Genomic DNA, 22,324 nt, shown 5'->3' on the forward strand with positions numbered 1-22,324 from the left:
TAGAAAATTGTGTTACTGTCATATGCAGAGGAGACGTGATCATCAGCGGTAGCCATAATGAGCAATAATAGGCCATTTATTGTACAAGGAAATACTAATTCTCCTGTATAATAAAGGGCTGTGTAGAGAAATATTTTAATGTAGTTTTGTATATTGTAGGTTCCAAATATCACATATACCTATAGATCTAACTGCTTTATTTCTGACCTTCACAATTAATAATCAAAAAGCCTCATTGTGTATTGCAACATAAGGCATGATAGACTAATTCAGATGTGGTCGCAGTAGACTTGTTCATTGCAAAGTACCGATTATTGGTACTTTGCGGATGTGCAGGACCCATCCTGAGCATGCACGAACGGCTCCTGAAATGACGGAAGCAGGACAGAGTCAGACAGTCAGCGATTGGTGCCGATTCTAGGCAGAAAGAGACCGTTTCCACGTCTTTAAACTGACGCACCGTAGTATGGGAAGGATGGCTACGATCCCGATCAATTTCCTGAGCAGCTCCAATAGTGGACTTGAATGACCCCATTGGTCAGGCAGCCAGCCGATGGTGTCAAAGATGATCTGATATTGCATCCTAGGATGCGTGGTGCCTCTAGCTCGGTGGTTCTCAACCTTGGTCCTCAGTTCCCCCACACAGTGCACGTTTTCCATGTCTCTACACAGAATCACAAGTGAAGTAATTAGCTCCACCTGTGGCTCTTTTAAAATGTGTCAGTGAGTAATGCGTGCACCTGAGCACATGCTGGGTGACCTAGAAAACGTGAACTGTGTGGGGGTCTTGAGGACCGAGGTTGAGAACCACTGCTCTAGCTTCACTAAAATCATAGTGCTGTCCCGGCTGCTTTTATGCAGTAACAAGTCCAACCGCATCTGAATGAAGGTCGATAAGCAGCGTGATAGGGGCTCCCATCAGAGTTCATCCCGGTAAAGAGTGAAACATTAAAGGATGACTTACACTGTCACTTTAAGGCCACCTATCCACTACGAGGATTGACCGTGATCGGTATATTAATAAATAAGCCCTTAAAAACTTTTGCTATAACAACGTTGAGACAAATCAAGTAATGCTGCGTTCTCATTGCCGCCCCTGCAAAATCCCGGGTTTTTCTTGCCGGATTTTTGGCGGGGCACAGAGATTCTCAGCTAAACAGACCCCCTTCATACTGCACCTCAGTCCTGGGAATTTCCCGTGTCTGCCCCTTTCACACTGCTTTCCATGGTCTGCCTTCCAACAAGTGTGTGGAATTTGATTGGGTGTTGGGAAATTTGTATAAATTGCTGTGATTGGCTGTTTAAAAACCAGCTTTTATTAGCTGGCTGTCACATATCACATGATTACATCCCCCAATGAGCTTGTTTTTTGGCATCATGTGTGAAAAACCCCGGTCTAGCCTGTTCACACTGCCATACACCCGTGTATTACCCAGGAAAAAACCCTGCAAAAACCTGTGTCTAATTCCTGGGGCAAATTACCCGGGAATTTAACAAAGACCCTTTCACACTGAGACAGGACACGGGAAATTACTGCTTGCCCTGGCAGTGAGAACGGGGTATTAAATGCAAGAACACCTTTAACAATAGCTGAAATGTGTTCAAACGCTGATAGCTGAGAACACGCGATACGACATAGCGTTTGGGTATCTAATTCTACGCTCTTCTCCCCGAGCCACACTGCTAAGATGCTTTCACATTCTTGGGTGACTGCATAGTTACAGTATGTTTTCACACAAGCTCTTTTAGATACTTATGCAGCAGCAATGCAATTTGAGAGCAGGGACACGAATGCCTTTTAAAACCCATGTTGATCACAGCCATAACAGCTGTTGGCATTGAGATGGACAGGAGGAAAGGATTACTAGCAGGACGGGAAAGGGCATTCAACTGGGTTAATGGAAATCCACAAGACTTATGGTGTGTACACACAGTGAGATTCCCTTGCTCTTTGACTTAAGATTCGAGTGCTATGTAATCTTTGTACTATTTACATATAATTCATACAATCTGCATTAGATTTGCACTATATAGTCATTGCTTCCCTGTCTATCTGGGTTTCGATTTGTGCTGCCATGGGAGCGCGCAAGGTAAAAATCCTGTGCAATCTGCATGCGATTTTGACTATATAGTCAAAATCTAATGTCAAATCTCACCGTGTGTACACAGCATTACAGTTATTCACTTGTCCTATGCAAATATTGATTACAGAACACAGATCCTAAATATAAAAGGGGTTTCATTTGCAATGAAGCAGCAACCTGGAATGCGGAGCAAACCAAAAGTACAGTAAACAACGCTGTACATTTGTATGAGATCATTATCTGAGCAAGACATGATGCGCCTGTCTTATCTTGAATGTATTTGCTGTTCTCTCGGTGATTTAAAGAGAAGCAGTCAAATAAGCGTCTCAATATGTCAGCGCTGCGTTTAAAAACAAAATATATGGACTCGAAAACCTCTGCAATGAAAACCTTGAAATGAAACAAATGGAGTCTAGAATCAATTACTGACCTTGTTCTCCACAAAAGGGCAATTCAGACTGTGGTTCGTGTGGTTTGAAAGTATAGGGTGTCCTGATCTGAAGGCTGGACACTGCCATTTTACACAGGAAGGATGGCACCAACCAAATGACAGCCTCACAGACGCTCTAAACACATGGCACACTACATCCATTTTTGGCTTGTCTTGCCCACCTGACCACAAACTAGGGGTGGCAAAAAAACACATCCCAGCAGTTAAAATGCACAACGGTAAGCCTGAGCTCATGCCGAAAGAAAGATCCATTGAAAAAGCTGGGCTGTGGATATGAAACATGGGTTATATCTGTAACCACCAACACAAAAAGGAACCCGGCTTCTCTGTCCATAAGAAAACACTGCCTGTGCCAAGCAGAAAAAGCTGGCTATGGCACTTTATGAAAAGGGTCGCTCAGGTTTCCGCAGAAAATGCCTTAGGACATGAATTCTGTGGTCCGAAAACATCTGATAATAATTATTCTTGCATTTGTACTTTTGAGTAGAACATCATTAGAGTGCTTTACTAAAACTGCTTAAGATTAAAGAAGCTCAGCTAATTACTAGAGAAAAGTGTGTGGGTCACTGCGGGCACTTGCTTGTCTGCTGAATTACATCAGCCTATTCACGGAGAGAATACATTGCAGTTCACCCACAGAATTACATATGCAAAATATGCTACTGAATGCAATACGATCCGGGAAGAACCGTACAGTGCTTATTTCATTTTAGAAGCGTTGCCTCTTTAGAAGCTACTGTACTCATGACAGCTAGCTGCGCTGTCTACAGCAGTGTACAGCAATGGGTGATACATTAGACGTACACATGTATATACAGTATGTAGGTATTTATCACCTGTCACCATATATGACATTTTGCTAAAAACATAATATGTAAATTCCAATGATAAGCTTAAATAGTTCATTTGATTTATTACATTTGAGTAATTTAAGTACAAAAAACAGGGAAAAGCCACATTACACCACGGGTTAAATATGTCAGGTAGCAAGGTACAGGCAGCCGTGAGACATTGGTGATTTAGGGTAGGGATGGCCCTCGATGCAGACGCCATAGATGGTCGTAAACTATTTGATGGATAACCATCGATTGTTTTAGCTATTGATGGTCATCCATTATAATTGACCGAATGGCCCGTAGGCCAATCAGAACTCACGGGTGGGACTTGCGGGTGTCGGGATGGCAGAGCTATGCTCCGTGTCCCGGCACCTTAAAAAAGGAAACATCGGTTCTCCTTTGCCAACGATGTAGGGAAACCATCAATGATTTCAAATCATCGATGGTCCATAGCCATCCCATTTAGGGCCTGACTCATAGATGTACTTATTTGCTTGGACATGTGTCTATGGGTGAGTACACATCTGGCCGATATCTACATGATTTACCATACTGGAATAACGAATCGGACATATCGTCTGATCGTACTCAATGGCGAGCTCCTGTGGGCCGCATGCAACTTCTTCCAGTCGACCACACTGCATGGCCAGACGGATGATATCACATGCTGCATGTTAGTGAAGGACGGCCCAACATATCGTTCCTTCGTTCATGAAATCATCTGATGTATACTGATAATTGGGGATGGCCTGAGACAAAGGGAAATCGTTGCGATTGGGTGTTCGTCTGATGTGTACACAGCCTTAGTTGCGATGGTAGTTGCAGGGTGGGATTGTTCACAAAGTGATTGACAAGGAGCATTTGACTGCTGTAACAGGGAGTGGCAACAAAAACATAACCCCTGCAATGATCCATCGCTGTGTCTTTGTATGTTAGCCGCATGGATTTTCTTGGTTGATTGGCATCTCAGTACTAAGCCATGTGGCAGCAACAATTGCACATTTTCGCACACACGTGTGCAGCAGCGAATGTATTGGCAGACAGCTCTGAATCAGGCCCTTAGTCGATAGCTTGTGAGCGGCAATAGCTTAAAACAGGCAAAACTCAATAGCTTAAAACAGGAAAAACTAAGCTGGTTCATTGGCGCTTTAAATCTGGCGGCTGCCTACAACTCGCTGGCTATTGCTGTATGCGCAGAAATATGTCATCTGGAAGACATTTATTAGAATATTAGCATTTTATTTGTCTCTTTGCTTTGATTGCTATTTATTTATAGGCACAAATCAGGATTTGAAAACCCCAAATCTGGAAGCTTAATTGAATAATGACTGTTTCAAAATTCTACACCTGGTTTTAAGTGTAGAAAATATGAGGGCTAAATAAACATTAGAGCCATATATATATATATGAAACCACGATTGAGACCGTAAAATGATTTACACACTGGCAGAGAAAATATTTTTTTTCTGTAAATGATTTTCTGTAATACTGCAGGTCTGGTTTGGCAGCCTCTAAAACCAAAAGTGTTTTTCATTTATCATAAGAATAATATATAATCACATACTGTAGGGTTGGAGACACTGTGCAAATGTCAGATTCACATTTAGGGCCTTATTCTAGTTCACTCTTTCTGACAAAATCCTTCTTAGATGGACAAAACCATGCAGCGCACGAGCGTCTCACACGCATGCGCGTCCTCGTCAACACAGTGACGGGAAGCTCTTTCCCTGTCCGTCTCCGCTTCAGAGAGATGGACAGGGTTGGGGGGGGGGGGTGTTGCGGGGAGCGTCAGGGAGTTGATGTGAGGAAGCGGAGGGCTCAGATAGAACAGAGTGTGTGAGCGTCTCTTGCTCGCGCGCCACCCCCCCCCCCCCCATTCCATCTGATGGCAGGTCCTGGCGGTTGGCGATAGAATCGACAGGACCCGCAAGCATGAGAGGCTGTATACCTTTTTGTGTGAAGATTTTCGTTCACTGCGATTGAATAATCAGGCTCAAGTGTTTATAAGCACTTATTGAATGTGTACATATTATAATACTTAAGTGCTTTTTGCCAGCAAATAATGGAAATATTAACAATCTGTGAATACAGACTGCCTTGCTTTCAGCAGGTAGGTGTCTTTCCATGACACACTTAAATGACAGCCATTCTGCGAATGTCACACATGTTCCAGGCATACAGCAAACAGCTGCTAGAGATTGCTAGAGATACACCACTGCCTGCTGGCTATAAGCTGTACTACACCACTGCCTGCTGGCTATAAGCTGTACTACACCAGTGCCTGCTGGCTATAAGCTGCACAACACCACTGCCTGCTGGCTATAAGCTGTACTACACCATTGCCTGCTGGCTAAAAGCTACCCTAAACCACTGCCTGCTGGCTATAAGCTATACTACACTAGTGCCTGCTGGCTATAAACTGCACTACATCACTGCACTACAAAAACACTTGATTGTCTCTTTGTGTCTTTATTTCACTTTGTGTTGAATGTGTTTTTTCTATTTCGCAGCTATTTTACTAATACTTAATAAAAGTTAAGTCTTAAATAACATAGGTGCACCAACAAAAAGGACATACTGTTCTTTCTTTTTCTCCTTGCATCAATTTTTTGTCCTATGGTTGCACACCTTCATGATAAATAGACAAACATTATTGTCCAATTTCATTAGAAGGTCCTACTTCTCAATCAAAAGAATAATAAAATATTTTCTTTGTCCTGTGCGATTGACACATTTCTTGTCTCCCCTATACTACACTAGTGCCTGCTGGCTATAAACTGCACTACATCACTGCTTGCGGCTATAAGCTGTACTACACCACTGCCTGCTGGCTATAAGCTGTACTACACCATTGCCTGCTGGCTAAAAGCTACCCTAAACCACTGCCTACTGGCTATAAGCTATACTACACTAGTGCCTGCTGGCTATAAACTGCACTACATCACTGCTTGCGGCTATAAGCTGTACTACACCACTGCCTGCTGGCTATACGCTATACTATACCACTGCCTGCTGGCTATAAGCTTTCTTACACCATTGTCTGATGGCTATAAGATGCACTACACCACTGCCTGCTGGCTATAATCTGTACTACACCACTGCCTGCTGGCTATAAGCTGTACTGCACCACTGCCTGCTGGCTATAAGCTTTATTACACCATTGTCTGTGGCTATAAAGTGCACTACACCACTGCCTGCTGGCTATAAGCTTTATTACACCATTGTCTGTGGCTATAAAGTGCACTACACCACTGCCTGCTGGCTATAAGCTGCACTACACCACTGCCTGCTGGCTAAAAGCTACCCTAAACCACTGCCTACTGGCTATAAGCTATACTACACTAGTGCCTGCTGGCTATAAACTGCACTACACCACTGCCTGCTGGCTATAAGCTGTACTACACCACTGCCTGCTGGCTAAAAGCTACCCTAAACCACTGCCTACTGGCTATAAGCTATACTACACTAGTGCCTGCTGGCTATAAACTGCACTACATCACTGCTTGCGGCTATAAGCTGTACTACACCAGTGCCTGCTGGCTATAAGCTGTACTACACCAGTGCCTGCTGGCTATAAGCTGTACTACACTAGTGCTTGCTGGCTATAAGCTGCACAACACCACTGCCTGCTGGCTATAAGCTACACTACACCAGTGCCTGCTGGCTATAAGCTGTACTACACTAGTGCCTGCTGGCTATAAACTGCACTACATCACTGCTTGCGGCTATAAACTGTACTACACCACTGTCTGCTGGCTATAAACTGAACTACACCACTGCCTGCTAACTATAAGCTACACTACACCACTGCTTTCTGGCTATAAGCTGTACTACACAAGTGCCTGCTGGCTATAAACTGCATTACATCACTGCCTGCTGGCTATAAGCTGCATTACACCATTGCCTGATGGCTATAAGCTGCACTACACTACTGCCTGCTTACTATAAGCTGCACCACACCACTGCATGATGGCTGTAAGCTGCACTACACTATAGCTGCACTATACCACTGCCTGCTGGCCATAAGCTGCACTACACCACTACCTGGTGGCTATAAGCTGCATTACACCACTGCCTGCTGGTTATAAGCTGTACAACTAAAATAGATACATAGTTATTACCCAATTTGAATTGTATTTATGTTTCCACCAGCATTAATGTAAATAGCAATCATTTTAAAATTGTCTTATCACTTGGTGGATATGAAATTGAACACAAATTTATGTCAGGTAAAATTTAAATTATAATGTTTACAGCCTTCATCCTATGAGATTCTATGGGTTGGGATCAACAGTCATTAAGTCGACACCGTTAGGTCGACATGGGAAAAGGTCGACATGGTTATAGGTTGAAAGGTCGTTAGTTCGACAGGTCATTAGTTCGACAATGTGTAGGTCGACAGTCAAAAGGTCGACATGGGTCAAACGGACGACATAGATTGGCAAATAGCTGCAAATCACACACACAACTCACTCACAACTACTCACAACTCACTGACCGTCAAATGATTTAAATAGGCTGATCACAACCACACCACGACAGGCTCATAGAAACAGGTTGACGTCACACACCCTCCCTGAAAACATTTGCGCACACCTGTGTTTTTCCTGACACTCCCAGTAAATGACTGGGAGACACCTACAAGTGCTGACTTCCTGCCAACCAACTTGCAAACAGCTTATGATTAAAAAAGACGCTCTACTTTACCACTGAATGGCATTGTGCATGCACGCTACGAAACGTACACATGCGCAGTTTATTGATAATTGGCTGGCCTGCGAAGTCGCAACCCAGCGATCAAGTCTGAATAACTCCATTGGTCCATCGTTACTACATTTTTCTAATTTTGTACAAATGAATTTGGTTTATCAATACTATGCAATTTACCATTTACTTTATTTTATTTACAGGCTGTTCCACCTCCCAATTTCGAGATGCCGGTTTCCATCCCAGTGACCAATCAAAACAGTTTGGCATACAGTAATTCAGTTGGTTCAATGGGTAATCACAACCTTTTGCCATTGTCCCACCAAACCTTGCAGAGGAACAGCATGTCTCCTGTCTTGACACATCGACCACCAAGTGCAGGAAACCCAGGTATGATGCATTTGCGGCACAGAAAACCAACTTGGGGGTAATTTGTATATCGATGCCCTATAATTTTGCGGAATTGTGCAACAGTTTATATGCAATACTCAGAAACAGTTTTTATGCTTATGCAAGCTGGAGGGTGGTATCATATTGGGAGCTTGAACACCTGCGCTTTTATAAAACGTAGTAAAGGCCGATGGGAACTAGATGAAGCAAAAGGGGGTTAATTTCTAAATAAAGTATACCAGTATACATGGAATCATGACATTGTTCAAACATGAGATCTCATTTCACACAGCCATTGTCATTGTGCACAACTGCTGTTTTTTGAACTAGGCAACATTTTGATCATACTTCCTATACGTGTGCAGCAGTATTTACTATATATGTTTATCAAGTGCAAAGAACATGCACGCTCTAGAGCAGCGATTTTCAACCCATACATTGGCACCCCAAGTAATTTCACATATTGCCCCCACAGTGATTTTTACCTACATGCTGGTTGTCAGGGGTTGTTTTTCTCGCTGCCAGGAGTTACATGCTAATTGGCAAGGATTTGTTGCTCGTTGCCAAAGGTTACCTGCTCGTTAGCAGGGCTTACATGCTGTTACATGCTTGTTGCCATGGTTTACACATCTGTACTTTTGAACCAAGCACAGTCACAGGCTCAGTCACTTCTGCTTCCTTCCTAATGCCTGGGCAAGCCTGCGTTTTCCCTAACACTCCCAGAAAACGTCTGGGTGACACCCACAAACACTGTCTACCTGACAATAAGCTTGCAAACGGCTAGCGATCAAAAAAGACGCTCGATTTCGCACATGCTGTATGATTCGTATGCAGGTGCAGTAAATCAATATCGGCCGGGCTGCAAATTCGCGATCAGGTCTGAATAACCCCTATATACAACAAACATGGATCAAATGCAAGCAGCAGTCAGACCTAGTTAAAATTGGTCCGGGGGCAGGCTGCAAATAAAATCCAGAATCCAGGCAGAGGTCTGCTACAGCAGCAGGAGACAAAGCCAAGGGGAAGAACCAGAGCAGAAAATAATAGCAACAGAACCACTGGCAGCAGGGAACTTCAGTGACCAGTAACAGACAGAATAATGAACCCCTGAATCAATAGATAAAGCATAGGCGAAAAATGCTAAGTTTATTTAGAAAGATAGGTATTAAAGTAATAGGTGGTTGTTTTTTCTTTTGTACTGTAAGTGCATGCTTCTGTTTCACGGAGGTATATCCAAAGGGCAAAAACATGGGTGCATCCTGATGTTTGATTACCTAGTCCTTGTAGATGGATCTGCTACCAACTGATACATACTGTATGTGTTTATCCAGATTAATATTGTGATAGTTTTAATACTGGTTAGCAGACTAGGGAGGAAACATAGTTTTCTTTTCACATTTCACAGTGTATTTTCATTGACCTTCTGCATCCCTCATAGCACACATGTGCAGCTCCCCAATATACTTTGATTATCTCATCTTTTTAACACCATCGCTGCATGGCTTTATGTCTACTTATTTCCTTACCAAGCTTGATGGCATTATGTGTACCTATATACTCACTAAGCTGGATGGCGTTATGTGTACATATATACTCACTAAGCTGGATGGCGTTATGTGTACCTATATACTCACTAAGCTGGATGGCGTTATGTGTACATATATACTTACTAAGCAGGATGGCGTTATGTGTACATATATACTTACTAAGCAGGATGGCGTTATGTGTACATATATACTTACTAAGCTAGATGGCATTATGTGTACATATATACTTACTAAGCTGGGTGGCGTTATGTCTACATATATACTTACTAAGCTAGATGGCGTTATGTGTACATATATACTTACTAAGCTGGATGGCGTTATGTGTACATATATACTTACTAAGCTGGATGGCATTATGTGTACATATATATTTACTAAGCTGGATGGTGTCATATGTACACATATACTTACTAAGCTGGATGGCGTTATGTGTACCTATATACTTACTAAGCTGGATGGCGTTATGTGTACATATATACTTACTAAGCTGGATGGCGTTATGTGTACATATATATTTACTAAGCTGGAGGGTGTCATATGTACACATATACTTACTAAGCTGGATGGAGTTATGTGTACATATATACTTACTAAGCTGGATGGCGTTATGTGTACCTATATACTTACTAAGCTGGATGGCGTTATGTGTACCTAAATACTTACCAAGCTGGATGGTGTTATGTTTATATATATATACTTACTAAGCTGAATGGCGTTATGTACATATATACTGACTAAGCTGGATGACGTTATGTGCACCTATATACTTACTAAGCTGGATGGCGTTATGTGTACATATATATATATATATACTAAGCTGGATGGCGTTATGTGTAACTAAATACTTTCCAAGCTCGGTGGCATTATGTGTACCTATATATTTACTAAGCTGAATGGCATTATGTGTACCTATATATACTTACTAAGCTGGGTGGCATTATGTGTACCTATATACTTACTAAGCTGGATGGCATTATGTGTACCTATATACTTACTAAGCTGGATGGCATTATGTGTACATATATACTTACTAAGCTGGATGGCGTTATGTGCACCTATATACTTACTAAGCTGGATGGCGTCATGTGTACATATATACTTACTAAGCTGGATGGCGTTATGTGCACCTATATACTTACTAAGCTGGATGGCGTCATGTGTACATATATACTTACTTAGCTGGATGGCGTTATGTGCACCTATATACTTACTAAGCTGGATGGCGTCATGTGTACATATATACTTACTAAGCTGGATGGCGTCATGTGTACATATATACTTACTAAGCTGGATGGCGTTATGTGCACCTATATACTTACTAAGCTGGATGGCGTCATGTGTAAATATATATAAATATATATATATATATATATTTACTAAGCTGGATGGCGTTATGTGTACCTATATACTTACTAAGCTGAATGGCGTTATGTGTACCTATATACTTACTAAGCTGAATGGCATTATGTGTACCTATGTACTTACTAAGCTGGATGGCGTCATGTGTACATATATACTTACTAAGCTGGATGGCGTCATGTGTACATATATACTTACTAAGCTGGATGACGTTATGTGCACCTATATACTTACTAAGCTGGATGGCGTCATGTGTACATATATATAAATATATATATATATTTACTAAGCTGGATGGTGTTATGTGTACCTATATACTTACTAAGATGGGTGGCATTATGTGTACCTATATATACTTACTAAGCTGGATGGCATTATGTGTACCTATATATACTTACTAAGCTGGGTGGCATTATGTGCACCTATATACTTACTAAGCTGGGTGGCATTATGTGTACCTAAATACTTTCCGAGCTGGGTGGTGTTATGTGTACCTACAGTATATAATTTCTTAGCTGGATGGCCCCCCAAAAAATCATGTTGCATTCCTGGTCACTCAACCAAAAGTGGGCAAGAGTCCATGAATCTTGCTACCCCCGTCACTTACCCTGGTGATGACTTGATTTGCACTGAATCCTTCAATTGTGTCATCATGGCCATGCCCCTGTCACTCCACCCTTTATGTCTCCTAACACCCTCTGCACTGCTCTGTGCCACATCTCCAACCCACAATAAACCTGTAGTACCTGCAGGTTCATAGCTAAGAAGCTGCAAACTTCTGCCCCATGTCAACAATCAGTGTTCATCTTATCAAAATATTGAAATAGTGTCATTATGTCACTCATTCAATTAGCTCCTTACTGTCATTTTTTTTCAAACCCTGCCATTATCATGGCATTTAGGAACTGATTGGCTGGAAACACGGGCCTAGGGGCGGCACCTATTATGGGCAGCAACTGCCACTGATCTTATTATTATGTGCATGGCTAATCAAACAGCGGCAAGTAACGAGCAGTGCCACCACTGACATGGCGGCGGCAGCGGCAGTTCTTGCTGCTGCTTGCTCGGCCAAGCACATAATAAAAGAGTCACGTGAATCACGGTCCCGCCTCTTAGAGGCTCACTGTCTCAGACTGAGCTGAGCCACTGCTGCCTATTGGATGTACGGTACACACAGCCTAAGTAGTAGTAGAAGAGTTCTACTACTACTTATTTAGATCATCAGATATGTCATTCTGCGACTGCCGAGACTGGGGCACCGTGATTGGTCTGTGAGAAGGCGTGTACTTCTTAATTTACTGGCTGACTGAATGAAGAGCGAAAGACTACAGGTCTTCGGATGATTGGATGGCAATCCATTACTTGTAATAAATATCAATAAGCTGTACATTAGAGTATATTGCAATATATAGTATATTGCAGAGTGTAGTATATATTCAGGTACTCGTTACACATACATTAAAATGTTATTCATTCCATTTGCAGTATTTTGCTTGTTAAAAGATTTAGCTGTGGTTAGTTTTTGGTTTTAATTTTTTTCTTCTGATAGACCTCTGGGATATTTTTATTACTATCACAAAAAAATGACAACGTGATCTCATAGTAAAAATCCATTTAACGAACCAAAGCTTTCTGGGAGTTAAGATGTGGCATCTGTGGTAAACTGCAGCAGTGCTGACTGCCGATTCTTTTTTAATTCTTAGGTGGTCTGATGGGTGGGGACCTCACAAGCGGTGCAGGCACCAGTGCAGGTAAATGATAGAGCTCAATATTTTCTAAGATGCGTAACTTTCACTAATTATTATAAGCTAAAAATAACCTGTTCCCAAAAAGTCTTCAGTATTTATGATAATTACAGAGCTACTAAATCTAACATTCAGATTGACCCAAATTGAGATTGCATATGGTAACAATTACATGTGCATACCCACGCACGCAAACGTAATACCAGCCTTACATTAAGTTTTATATAGATATTTACATTATTTATCTCTGGGGTGTAGCCTCAGCATGTTAGCAGAGTCATGTTACCTTACACATGTAAATAGAAAGGGCATTCACCATTTCCTGCAATATAAAATAATCCCCCAGTGTTACAAAAAATGTTTGCGGTAAATGTCCCATTACGGACCTTTGTCAAGGCTAATAAGACCTCACAATCACACAAGATGAAAGACAAGTTTTTGGTTTTGAGGTTTTACTAGCCTTGACAAAGGTCCAGGTGACAGTATACCAAGTAATATAAGCCAAGTCAGTGGGGCCGAACCGCATGGAATCTGCATACAGACGATGGCGCCCCCAAGCCACCAGGTGGTCTGCAGGGGCTATTGCTACACCAGTGCCTGTGCTATGCAGTTTCTATGTAGTCTGGCTGTCCACATGGAAATCTGCTGAAAATGTCCCTCTAGAAATTGCCACTGCTTAGGAGAAGACAGATGCTAGAGTTCCTACTGTGCGCATAGCATAACTCAATACTCACAAATGCCGAGACTCTGCCTCACTGCCAGAGTGCATGAAGCCCCAAGCAACAAGCATGAAGCCCTAAGCATGAAACTCCTGGCAACAAGCATGAAACCGCTGGCAACGAGCATGAAACCCCTTGTAATGAGCATGTAGGTAAAATTTACAATTAATGAATGGTGGAGTTTTGCCAGAATTTTTTGGGCATGGGGTGCACAATTTATAACTGCACCACTGAGCCAAGTAGAAAAGTTTATTAACTGAACAGCTATTTGGAGCCATTAATCAACTATTTGTTGATTTCTTGTAATGTAATTGTATGTTTTATTGGAAAGTTTTTGAGTGCAATCTTCTACTTGGCTTAAAAACCTTGGTGCTCTTAAACCAATGATATGACCACAATACTTCCATACTGTATATTCCTTATAGATTGTAAACTTACGAGCAGGGCCCTCATACCATTTGACTGTCTGTAACTACCCAGTTTGTTTTATCGCTATCTCTAATTGTAAAGCGTAATGAAACCTGCTGCGCTTTATACGATACTTTTAATAAATAAATAAATATATATACACACATACAGATGGAGTGCCTCTCTCCCTTGGCCGGGGATCGCCAGAATGTCTCTGCTGGCGATCGCCGGCGCAGATGTGCTCCATCCGACTGGGACGCGCGTTCGTCTCACACGCACGCGCGTCCCAGTTTCAGAACAACGCCGCTTCAGTTCCCTGGCCATCTCCACTTCAGGGAGACGGGCAGGGATAGGAGGGACAGCGGGGCGGCGAGGGGCACCGGAGGAGGCGGCAGGTACCCATAGCTAGCTCCGTACACGGGCTTCTCGTGCGCGCGCCCCTGGCGAGAGCCGGCCGCTGCAACAATGAGGCCGGCTCCATCTGTACTGTACACAAACATTCGTAGATTGCATGGCTATCTATCTACTTATATAGAAATACTCGCCAAATTTAGAATATAGCAGCGACTTTTTCAGAGTGTGAAATTGTCATTTCAGTGATTACAGTTGTAAAATTGCATCGCTGAAGTTGTGCCGGGTTCTCAAGAATAGTCCTTATTATCTAATATGCAGAGAGACGTGTTTTTCATTACACTGAAAAAGATTTGATCAAAAGCCAAATGAACAGACAAGTTCATTTTAAAGTTGAAATTGTCTGCCTAATAACATATCTGAACAATACATCTATTTAAGACCGATATATGTCTTCAGTGCAGTTTCAGAAACGGCAAATGTTGTCTTTGTTCAGCCTCTCTCTAAATAACAGAGAGCCCTGTATTATCCATGTATAATAGGTTCAAATTAGTGATATAATCATGTGCTATAATCTAGCAGTTCGTGATCTTTGCTAAATTTGGAGATTTTTTTGGTCTTGTTTTATATTTCCATAGAAACTACCACATATGTGAGAACTCTGTCTTGATCTTGTTTTCTGTCATTTTATTGCTATATTAATATGTTACAAAATACACAAGTATATGGTGTATACTCTGTTTCACATTCAGGCAACAGTTAATCAGGTAGGTGGAGTATGCACATTCTGTTCGGAATGCCACACAGCAATACCGGTTTAACATAACAAAGCCGGGTCGGAGCCAGGATCTTGATCCCGGGTTCGATCTCTTCACACTAAAACCAGGTCGCCCATTATACAGAGGGCGATCTTAGTTTAACCCTGCTTATAACCCGTGTCAAATTGCCGGGTTGGTCAACCCTGGTTATTGGGTTTGGTGCTTTCACCTTGCACCTCGATCCAAGTCGACCCGGCAATAACCCAAGTTATTTGTGTGATGTGAAAGAGGTATTTGAGATAGAGCATCCTGGAGCCATAAAACAAAACTATTAATGAAACACATTGGGGGAAATTTACTAAGATGTGTATTCTACTTCATATGTAATGTTGCTATGTGCAACCGGGATGCGGTCATTTGGTCGAATGCATTATGGTCGAATGTCATTACATCGAATCCATTAGGTCGAATTGCTAAAAGGTCGACATGATTCTAGGTCGACATGGGAAAAGGTCGAAATGATTCTAGGTCGAAAGGTCATTAGTTCGACAGGTCATTAGGTCGACAAGGTCATTAGTTCGACATTCGACATTCACAAAGTCGACATGGGGTTTTTCACTGTTTTTTGAGCCGACATGTGCTGACAGGCGGTATTTCATGCCCTACCATCCACTAGGGCGTGGTGGGAGAATAAAATAGTGTGCCGAGCGTAGCGAGGCACCGTGCCCGACGCATAGCGAGCGATGCGAGGGGATGCAGTGCACTTTAAACTGTGTCCATGTCGACTGTGTTGACATTCAGGTAAAAAAACAGTGAAAAACCCCATGTCGACTTTGTGAATGTCGACCTAGACAATGTCGAACTAATGACCTTGTCGACCTAATGACCTGTCGAACTAATGACCTTTCGACCTAGAATCATTTCGACCTTTTCCCATGTCGACCTAGAATCATGTCGACCTTTTAGCAATTCGACCTAATGGATTCTATGTAATGACATTCGACCATAATGCATTCGACCAAACGATCCCAACCCGTGCAACCAATCAGATCCTGTCTACTATCTTTTAGAGGGTGCTAAATAAATAAGAAGTAGATTCTAATTGGCTGCCAATGGCAACATTGGGGGAAATTTACTAAAGGAAATTTGTAAAAAAAATAGGTGTATTTGTATCCAGAAATACACTTATTTTTGACATTTACTGTCCCGAAAATAGGGCAATTCGTATTCGTATTGATAGCACATCAATACGAATACGAATTGCCCTATTTTCGGGACAGTAAATGTCAAAAATAAGTGTATTTCTGGATACAAATACACCTATTTTTTACAAATTTCCTTTAGTAAATTTCCCCCATTACATGTGAAGTAGAATACACATCTTAGTAAATTTCCCCTATTATGTTATAAAAACCCAAACAGGAAGAAGACATCCAGGTGACTCTGTGATAGCCATTTTATCTGTTGGCATATGCTTCCTGTACTGAGCTATGTGGGTTGGAGAAGTACCTGCTAGGTTCGGACTTTATCATACCCTCCTGTAACTATGACCAGAGATTGTGTCAGAATGGACAGAGTACCCATTGTGATATTAATCGACTTAATCACTTACAAAAAGAGTCTGTAGAAAGTCAAATTATACTTAAAATAAAATAAAAGGGAGATTACTTGTAACCTTGGGTAAGGATAATGAGTTGCTTAGGCACACCCATCCACATCAGTGTAGTATATTGTGGTTATTTGAGTCTTCAAGAGTGTCTTTGTTATACACTGTATTTATACACTTTACACTGATTAATATTGTGTTTCAATGACTTATAAAATAGTGTTGTGAATTGTTAACAGCGTAGCAATAATACAAGCCACAGCAGACTTTACTTATAATACTTTATCCTACTGTATTGGTTACTTGGTTTTATAAACTTATGATTCTTTACAAAGGTTTCTTTATTAACAAAGGATAAAGTATTAATTAATCAAATAAACAATCTATAATATTTCTGTCCACCCTCCCTCCACTCCCTTCACTCTTTTTACAATTGCTGACTCCACTTTATCCTAAATGCATCTTCTTATACTGGCCACCAAGATCTCTCCGGTTCTGCCCGCTCTTCTGGAAGTCAATCTACCAATTAGAATGTTCACAAGTCTCAACAGGTTTAGACCTTTAGACAAAACCCACCACCCCTCCGCCATCCTCTTTCTTTCCTCATCCTTTGCTTCACCCTCCATCTGTTCATTACTTCTGTGGTATGTCAACTCTTATGGGAAGGGTCCTCCTTCCTCTTGTTCCTCCACAGCAGTGTCCTTGCTTCCCTATTCCTTTCAGTCCGTATGAGTGACTCTCACTCTGTGTTAGCTATTTGCTGGGTGGAGGCTCTGTGAGTGCTAAACTGAAACCTCCTCCCACTGACTCCCCTCCAACTGCATGTTAAGATAAAGGGCCTGATTCAGAGGAGTGATTGCTGTTGCATCAGCAGGATCGGAGTTCATGAGGAAATGCCCCCGGAGGCGTCTTGTTGCAGACGCAGCATCAGATCATCATTGCACACATCAGCCATCATTGACTGTCTGGGAAACTTTAAGGTTGACTCTTTGCCAAAACTTACCTGCTGAAGCCAGTCAGTCAATAATATTAATAACAATAATAATAATAATAATAATAATAATAATAATAATAATACTCTACTTCCACTAACCCAGCTGTTTCAAGTAAAGTGAAAGTAGTTCAAGATAGCCTTTACAGTTGTAGTCATTGTTAGACTGGCCCAGTAGGGTACTGGGGAAATCCCTGGTGGTTCCATGCCTGATGAGTTTTACCCTCCCATTTTAATGGTGCACAACAGGTGGCACAGCAAGCCTTCATCTGCGGCCCCAGCCTCTGCTTTAATCTCACTTATGCTTTGTTATTAAGCAGAGAATGAGACTGAATGGGAACAGCTGACTTTCACATCACATGGAAACATTACCTACGTGGGTTCTGGCTCTAAAAGTAAGTAAAAGGAATCGGAGGTGTGAGAGGCACGTGGTGAAGTTGTGATAGGCAAACTAGAATAGGCATGTGAAGAGGTCTGAGTAACATGTTGGGGACATCTGGGATGGCATTTGGGGAGTGCATGTGGATGTATTTTGAAGCTAATATGGTCTAATAGCATGAGGGGTTTTTGTAGCAAATATAGGTATGTTGTTATGGTAGAATGAAGGATTGGTGGTGTGCACCTAATATTGCGTTTCCCTGGTGACCTTTACAACACTGGTGGCAGGCGTCAACTGCTGAAAAAATGCAAAATGAAAAAGATTGGACGAGGGAATTTTCTACTCAATAATGGCCAATACACGGGTTAAACAACATATCCAGAATATATTTGCACTTCATAATCAAATGTATAATCCATACTATACTAAAAAGTTTCTCCAACAACCACGATATAAACATCAAAAATAGACTGCACTAGTCAACAGAATAAATAGTAATAAGAAACTGGTATTTTTTGCAATAAACAACATACCTTAATAGAAAATATTAAACTTCTAAAAATGCATATGATTTATATCAGTAATAAATGCAAGCCTCAATTAGCCCTCACCAGCCAATATCGGCATTATAAAGATGTAATTGTATCTAGTACTAGATAAAGAGTCATATATTTAATAGCACACAATTACCAATTAGAACAAGATTTTGTAAAAAATAGAGCCACTTTCTCCAATCCTCAATAGATATTAATGGTTCCAGTGTCTCACTCGAAGATGGTGACCTGACCATTGGTCTATCGAAGTGGTAGAATTACTGACAGTTGGTACGTCCTTCTAATAGCCTGATGTGGTCTGTAGCATGCAGTCACATTCAATGGAGGCTCCTGCTTGGGAGAAGGACCGGGGCTGCTGTTGGTCCCTGCTGCATTGCACAGTAGCAGCATCAGTATTGTACATGTGCAGACCACCAGCTTCTATGAGCTGCATCAGCTGCAGTCCATAGTTATTTGAGTGGCTTCCTACGCAAAGCCAGCTGTCTGCTAATCGCAGCCTAGTCTGGCAGTCCTGTTATGCGGTTGACTGGCAGGTAGAACTTCCAATAGGAAGTTACTGCCAGTCAGAGTGTAGCCAGTGCAGTCTCACAGACTATATCTGGTTTGTTAGCATGAGCTGCAGGGGGTGATTTTACTGGAGGGGCTGCAGCCCTACATCCCATAGGTAAAGGCCATATGTTGCATTTCATTTGTAAAGGCTGGTGGTGGGTGGAAACAATATAATGAGATAGTTGATTTAAAACTCAGATCAGGTCATCTACTTAAGCTGGTTATATCTCCAGATATGAGCTATTGTTAATTGGCGATCACCTTAACGAAGGGCTGAATCATTCCTTTGATGCATTTCACTGTGAAGACACAATTTCCTTGGAAACTGATTCTGTAGAAGCATGTGTCTCTCACAGCTTTTTCCAGCTTGGGCCCACCAAATACTGTAATGTGTCCACCTAATGGGCCTTATTCTAATCCACTATTTCTGACAAAATCCTTCTTAGATGGGCAAAACCATGTGCACTGCAGGTGGGGCAGATGTTACTTGTGCAGAGATAATTAGATTTGGGTGGGGTTTTACTTCAAAGTGAGATCTATATTGCAGTGTAAAAATAAAGCAATCAGTATTTTCCCTGCACAGAAACAAAATAACTCACCCAAATCTAATTCTCTCTGCACATGTTACATCTGCCCCCCCTGCAGTGCTCATGGTTTTGTCCATCTAAGAAGGATTTTGTCAGAAAGAGTGGATTAGAATAACCCCCAATGTCTGGTCTGATTTTGTCTTATTCATAGTTTGCCTGTAGTTCATTATTGCCAAATTGAATTCTGTAGTTTAAGAATAGTCATAGAAATAGTCTGTCTGGGCAGGCAAAATATTCATATTCAGCTAGGAAAGCATGGTGTATGGCATTCAGGAACCATAGAAAAAAACGGTACTTATATGTTAGTTCGGCGCCCACTAAGCTATTTGCTTAGTTTTACGTGTCCCCTTGCAGGGCTCGCTACGCTCGCCATGCTTTGGGCTCGGTGGCTCGCTGTGCTCGCCACACTATATAAAATCAACTCCATGCCGACATGGATAGTGGGGGTATGAGCGTACTAACTATAGTGGGCGCCCAACTAACATATAAGTACCAAAAAAACTTGAATCGTGAAGTTAGCAAGAAAATTGGCAAGTTTATGAAGGTTCAAACAGAAATGACTGCCATGACTGTGTAAAAGTAATTTCTTACAAAGAAGACTATTCAGAGAGGCTTTCTTCTATTAAGATTATAGTTTAAAGTGGTTGTGTTAGAACCTTGGAAATTATTGATTAATGATTAAAGGACGCCCATCCCTACAATTCAAAGACTGTATTTCATGGTAGATCATGTCACACACTTTATACTTAAAAGTAATAATTTATATAATTTACATGTATAGTATTGTCTTTTACAGCTGAAAGCAATAATACTTTATCTTTATTTATTCTGATTTCATGTCTATGAAAGAGTTAAACTGTATTAGACATTTTTATCCAGCCATTTCAGAACTTGCCCAAAACAATGACATCAATATTCCACCCACATACTCTAACGGGTGTGGTTCATTAGGTCAACAATGTCTATGTTGACAATGTCTATGTCGACACCAAAAGTTTAATATGCACATGGTTGACAGTGACAAAAGGTTGACACATGAAAAGGTCAACATTAGTTTTTTTTGGTATTGGCAGATAAACATGTGGTATGACGCTCAGACAGTAGGGATTCTGATGGCCATTAGTCCAACATCGGAATCCCGGTTGCCGGGACTCCGACAGCCATGCTGTGGGCAGTTTCTGTTCTCCCACTGTGGGGGTCGTGTATAACTACGAGGTAGACTTACGCCGATTAGTCTGTATCCCGACTGTCGGGCATTTAACAGTCGGGATTCCGATGGACTAATGACTACCAGAATCCCGACTGTCGGAGCGTCATCCGGCACCCGATCATGTGGACCCTCGTATGGCTCCTCACCATGATACAGGCCAGGTTTCATTCTCAATTCTGGTCCACTTTTCTTCTGACGAACATAGCCATGTTGTCATTTTGATTGTGTTGACCTACTGTCGACTTACCATCCGAATCCAGATTGACCAACCACAACTTACTGTTGCCTAGTGCATCTGTCCAGTCCATGGGAAATAATTCCACAAACCTGTGGTACTGCCATTATGTTTATTACTTAAATAATCACTATTATATCTTACTTCGTTCTATTCTCTGCTTTCACACATGAGTTGACTTTCTTATCTATCCCTCATATCTTATCACTCGCATTTTTAATGTACTCTTAGACATCATCGTTTTATACACTCCTCTACCTTACACTCAGCAATACATCTTACATTCTTGCAGTATGTCATACTAGTTGTTGATATACACTATTTTTTTATTTGAAATGAAATGGCACTTGTCTTCTCTATCTATAAGAATGTGACAGAGCTGCAATGATTTCAAAAGTTTATTGCAAACTGCCAAGTGATGATGCTAACTTCATGACTTGCCATTGTTCAGCCAAGTGATGCTTCAGTGATTCTTTATTTATAGATCTTACATGTGTTAGTGGAATGCTATTGGCTAACGAGCATACAATTAAGTGATGCCCATAAGTATCCAAATAGGTCTACAGTAAAATCAATTCAAGTAATTTACAGTAGATCCCACTGATCCAGGGATTGGCCATCCTACTTGGGAGCTCTCTGTGTTTAGTAATTGTATGTTTTTGTGTCTATTTGAGCAAGTTTATTTCAGATACTGGTTTCCTCCAACACTCCGAAGACCTACTGCTACGTTAACTGGCTTCTGATATTTAATATAAAGATGGTAAATTGCTCAGGGGTATGATGCGAATGATTAAATATTATCTGCAAATCTCTGCGTAATATAGGCAATATTCAAATCACTGAAAATAAATGCCCTTA

At 41.4% G+C, this 22,324-nt stretch overlaps 1 protein-coding gene across 9 annotated transcripts in view; it reads left to right on the plus strand.

Annotated features, from left to right (window-relative positions):
- Positions 1-22,324, plus strand: part of MEF2C (myocyte enhancer factor 2C) — a 194,159-nt gene that overhangs the window by 146,426 nt on the left and 25,409 nt on the right. For 7 of the 9 annotated variants that reach the window (XM_083151815.1, XM_083151813.1, XM_083151807.1 and 4 more), the window contains exons 5-6: positions 8,282-8,468; positions 13,078-13,125. In XM_083151815.1, coding sequence (XP_083007941.1) covers positions 8,282-8,468; positions 13,078-13,125 — 235 coding nt within the window. The remainder of the gene's footprint in view (positions 1-8,281; positions 8,469-13,077; positions 13,126-22,324) is intronic. The other 2 variants (XM_083151811.1, XM_083151812.1) reach the window with 1 other exon arrangement.

The sequence above is a fragment of the Crinia signifera genome, chromosome 1 (genome assembly GCF_055691185.1).
Source record: "Crinia signifera chromosome 1, ASM5569118v1, whole genome shotgun sequence".
Taxonomy (NCBI): Eukaryota; Metazoa; Chordata; class Amphibia; order Anura; family Myobatrachidae; genus Crinia; species Crinia signifera.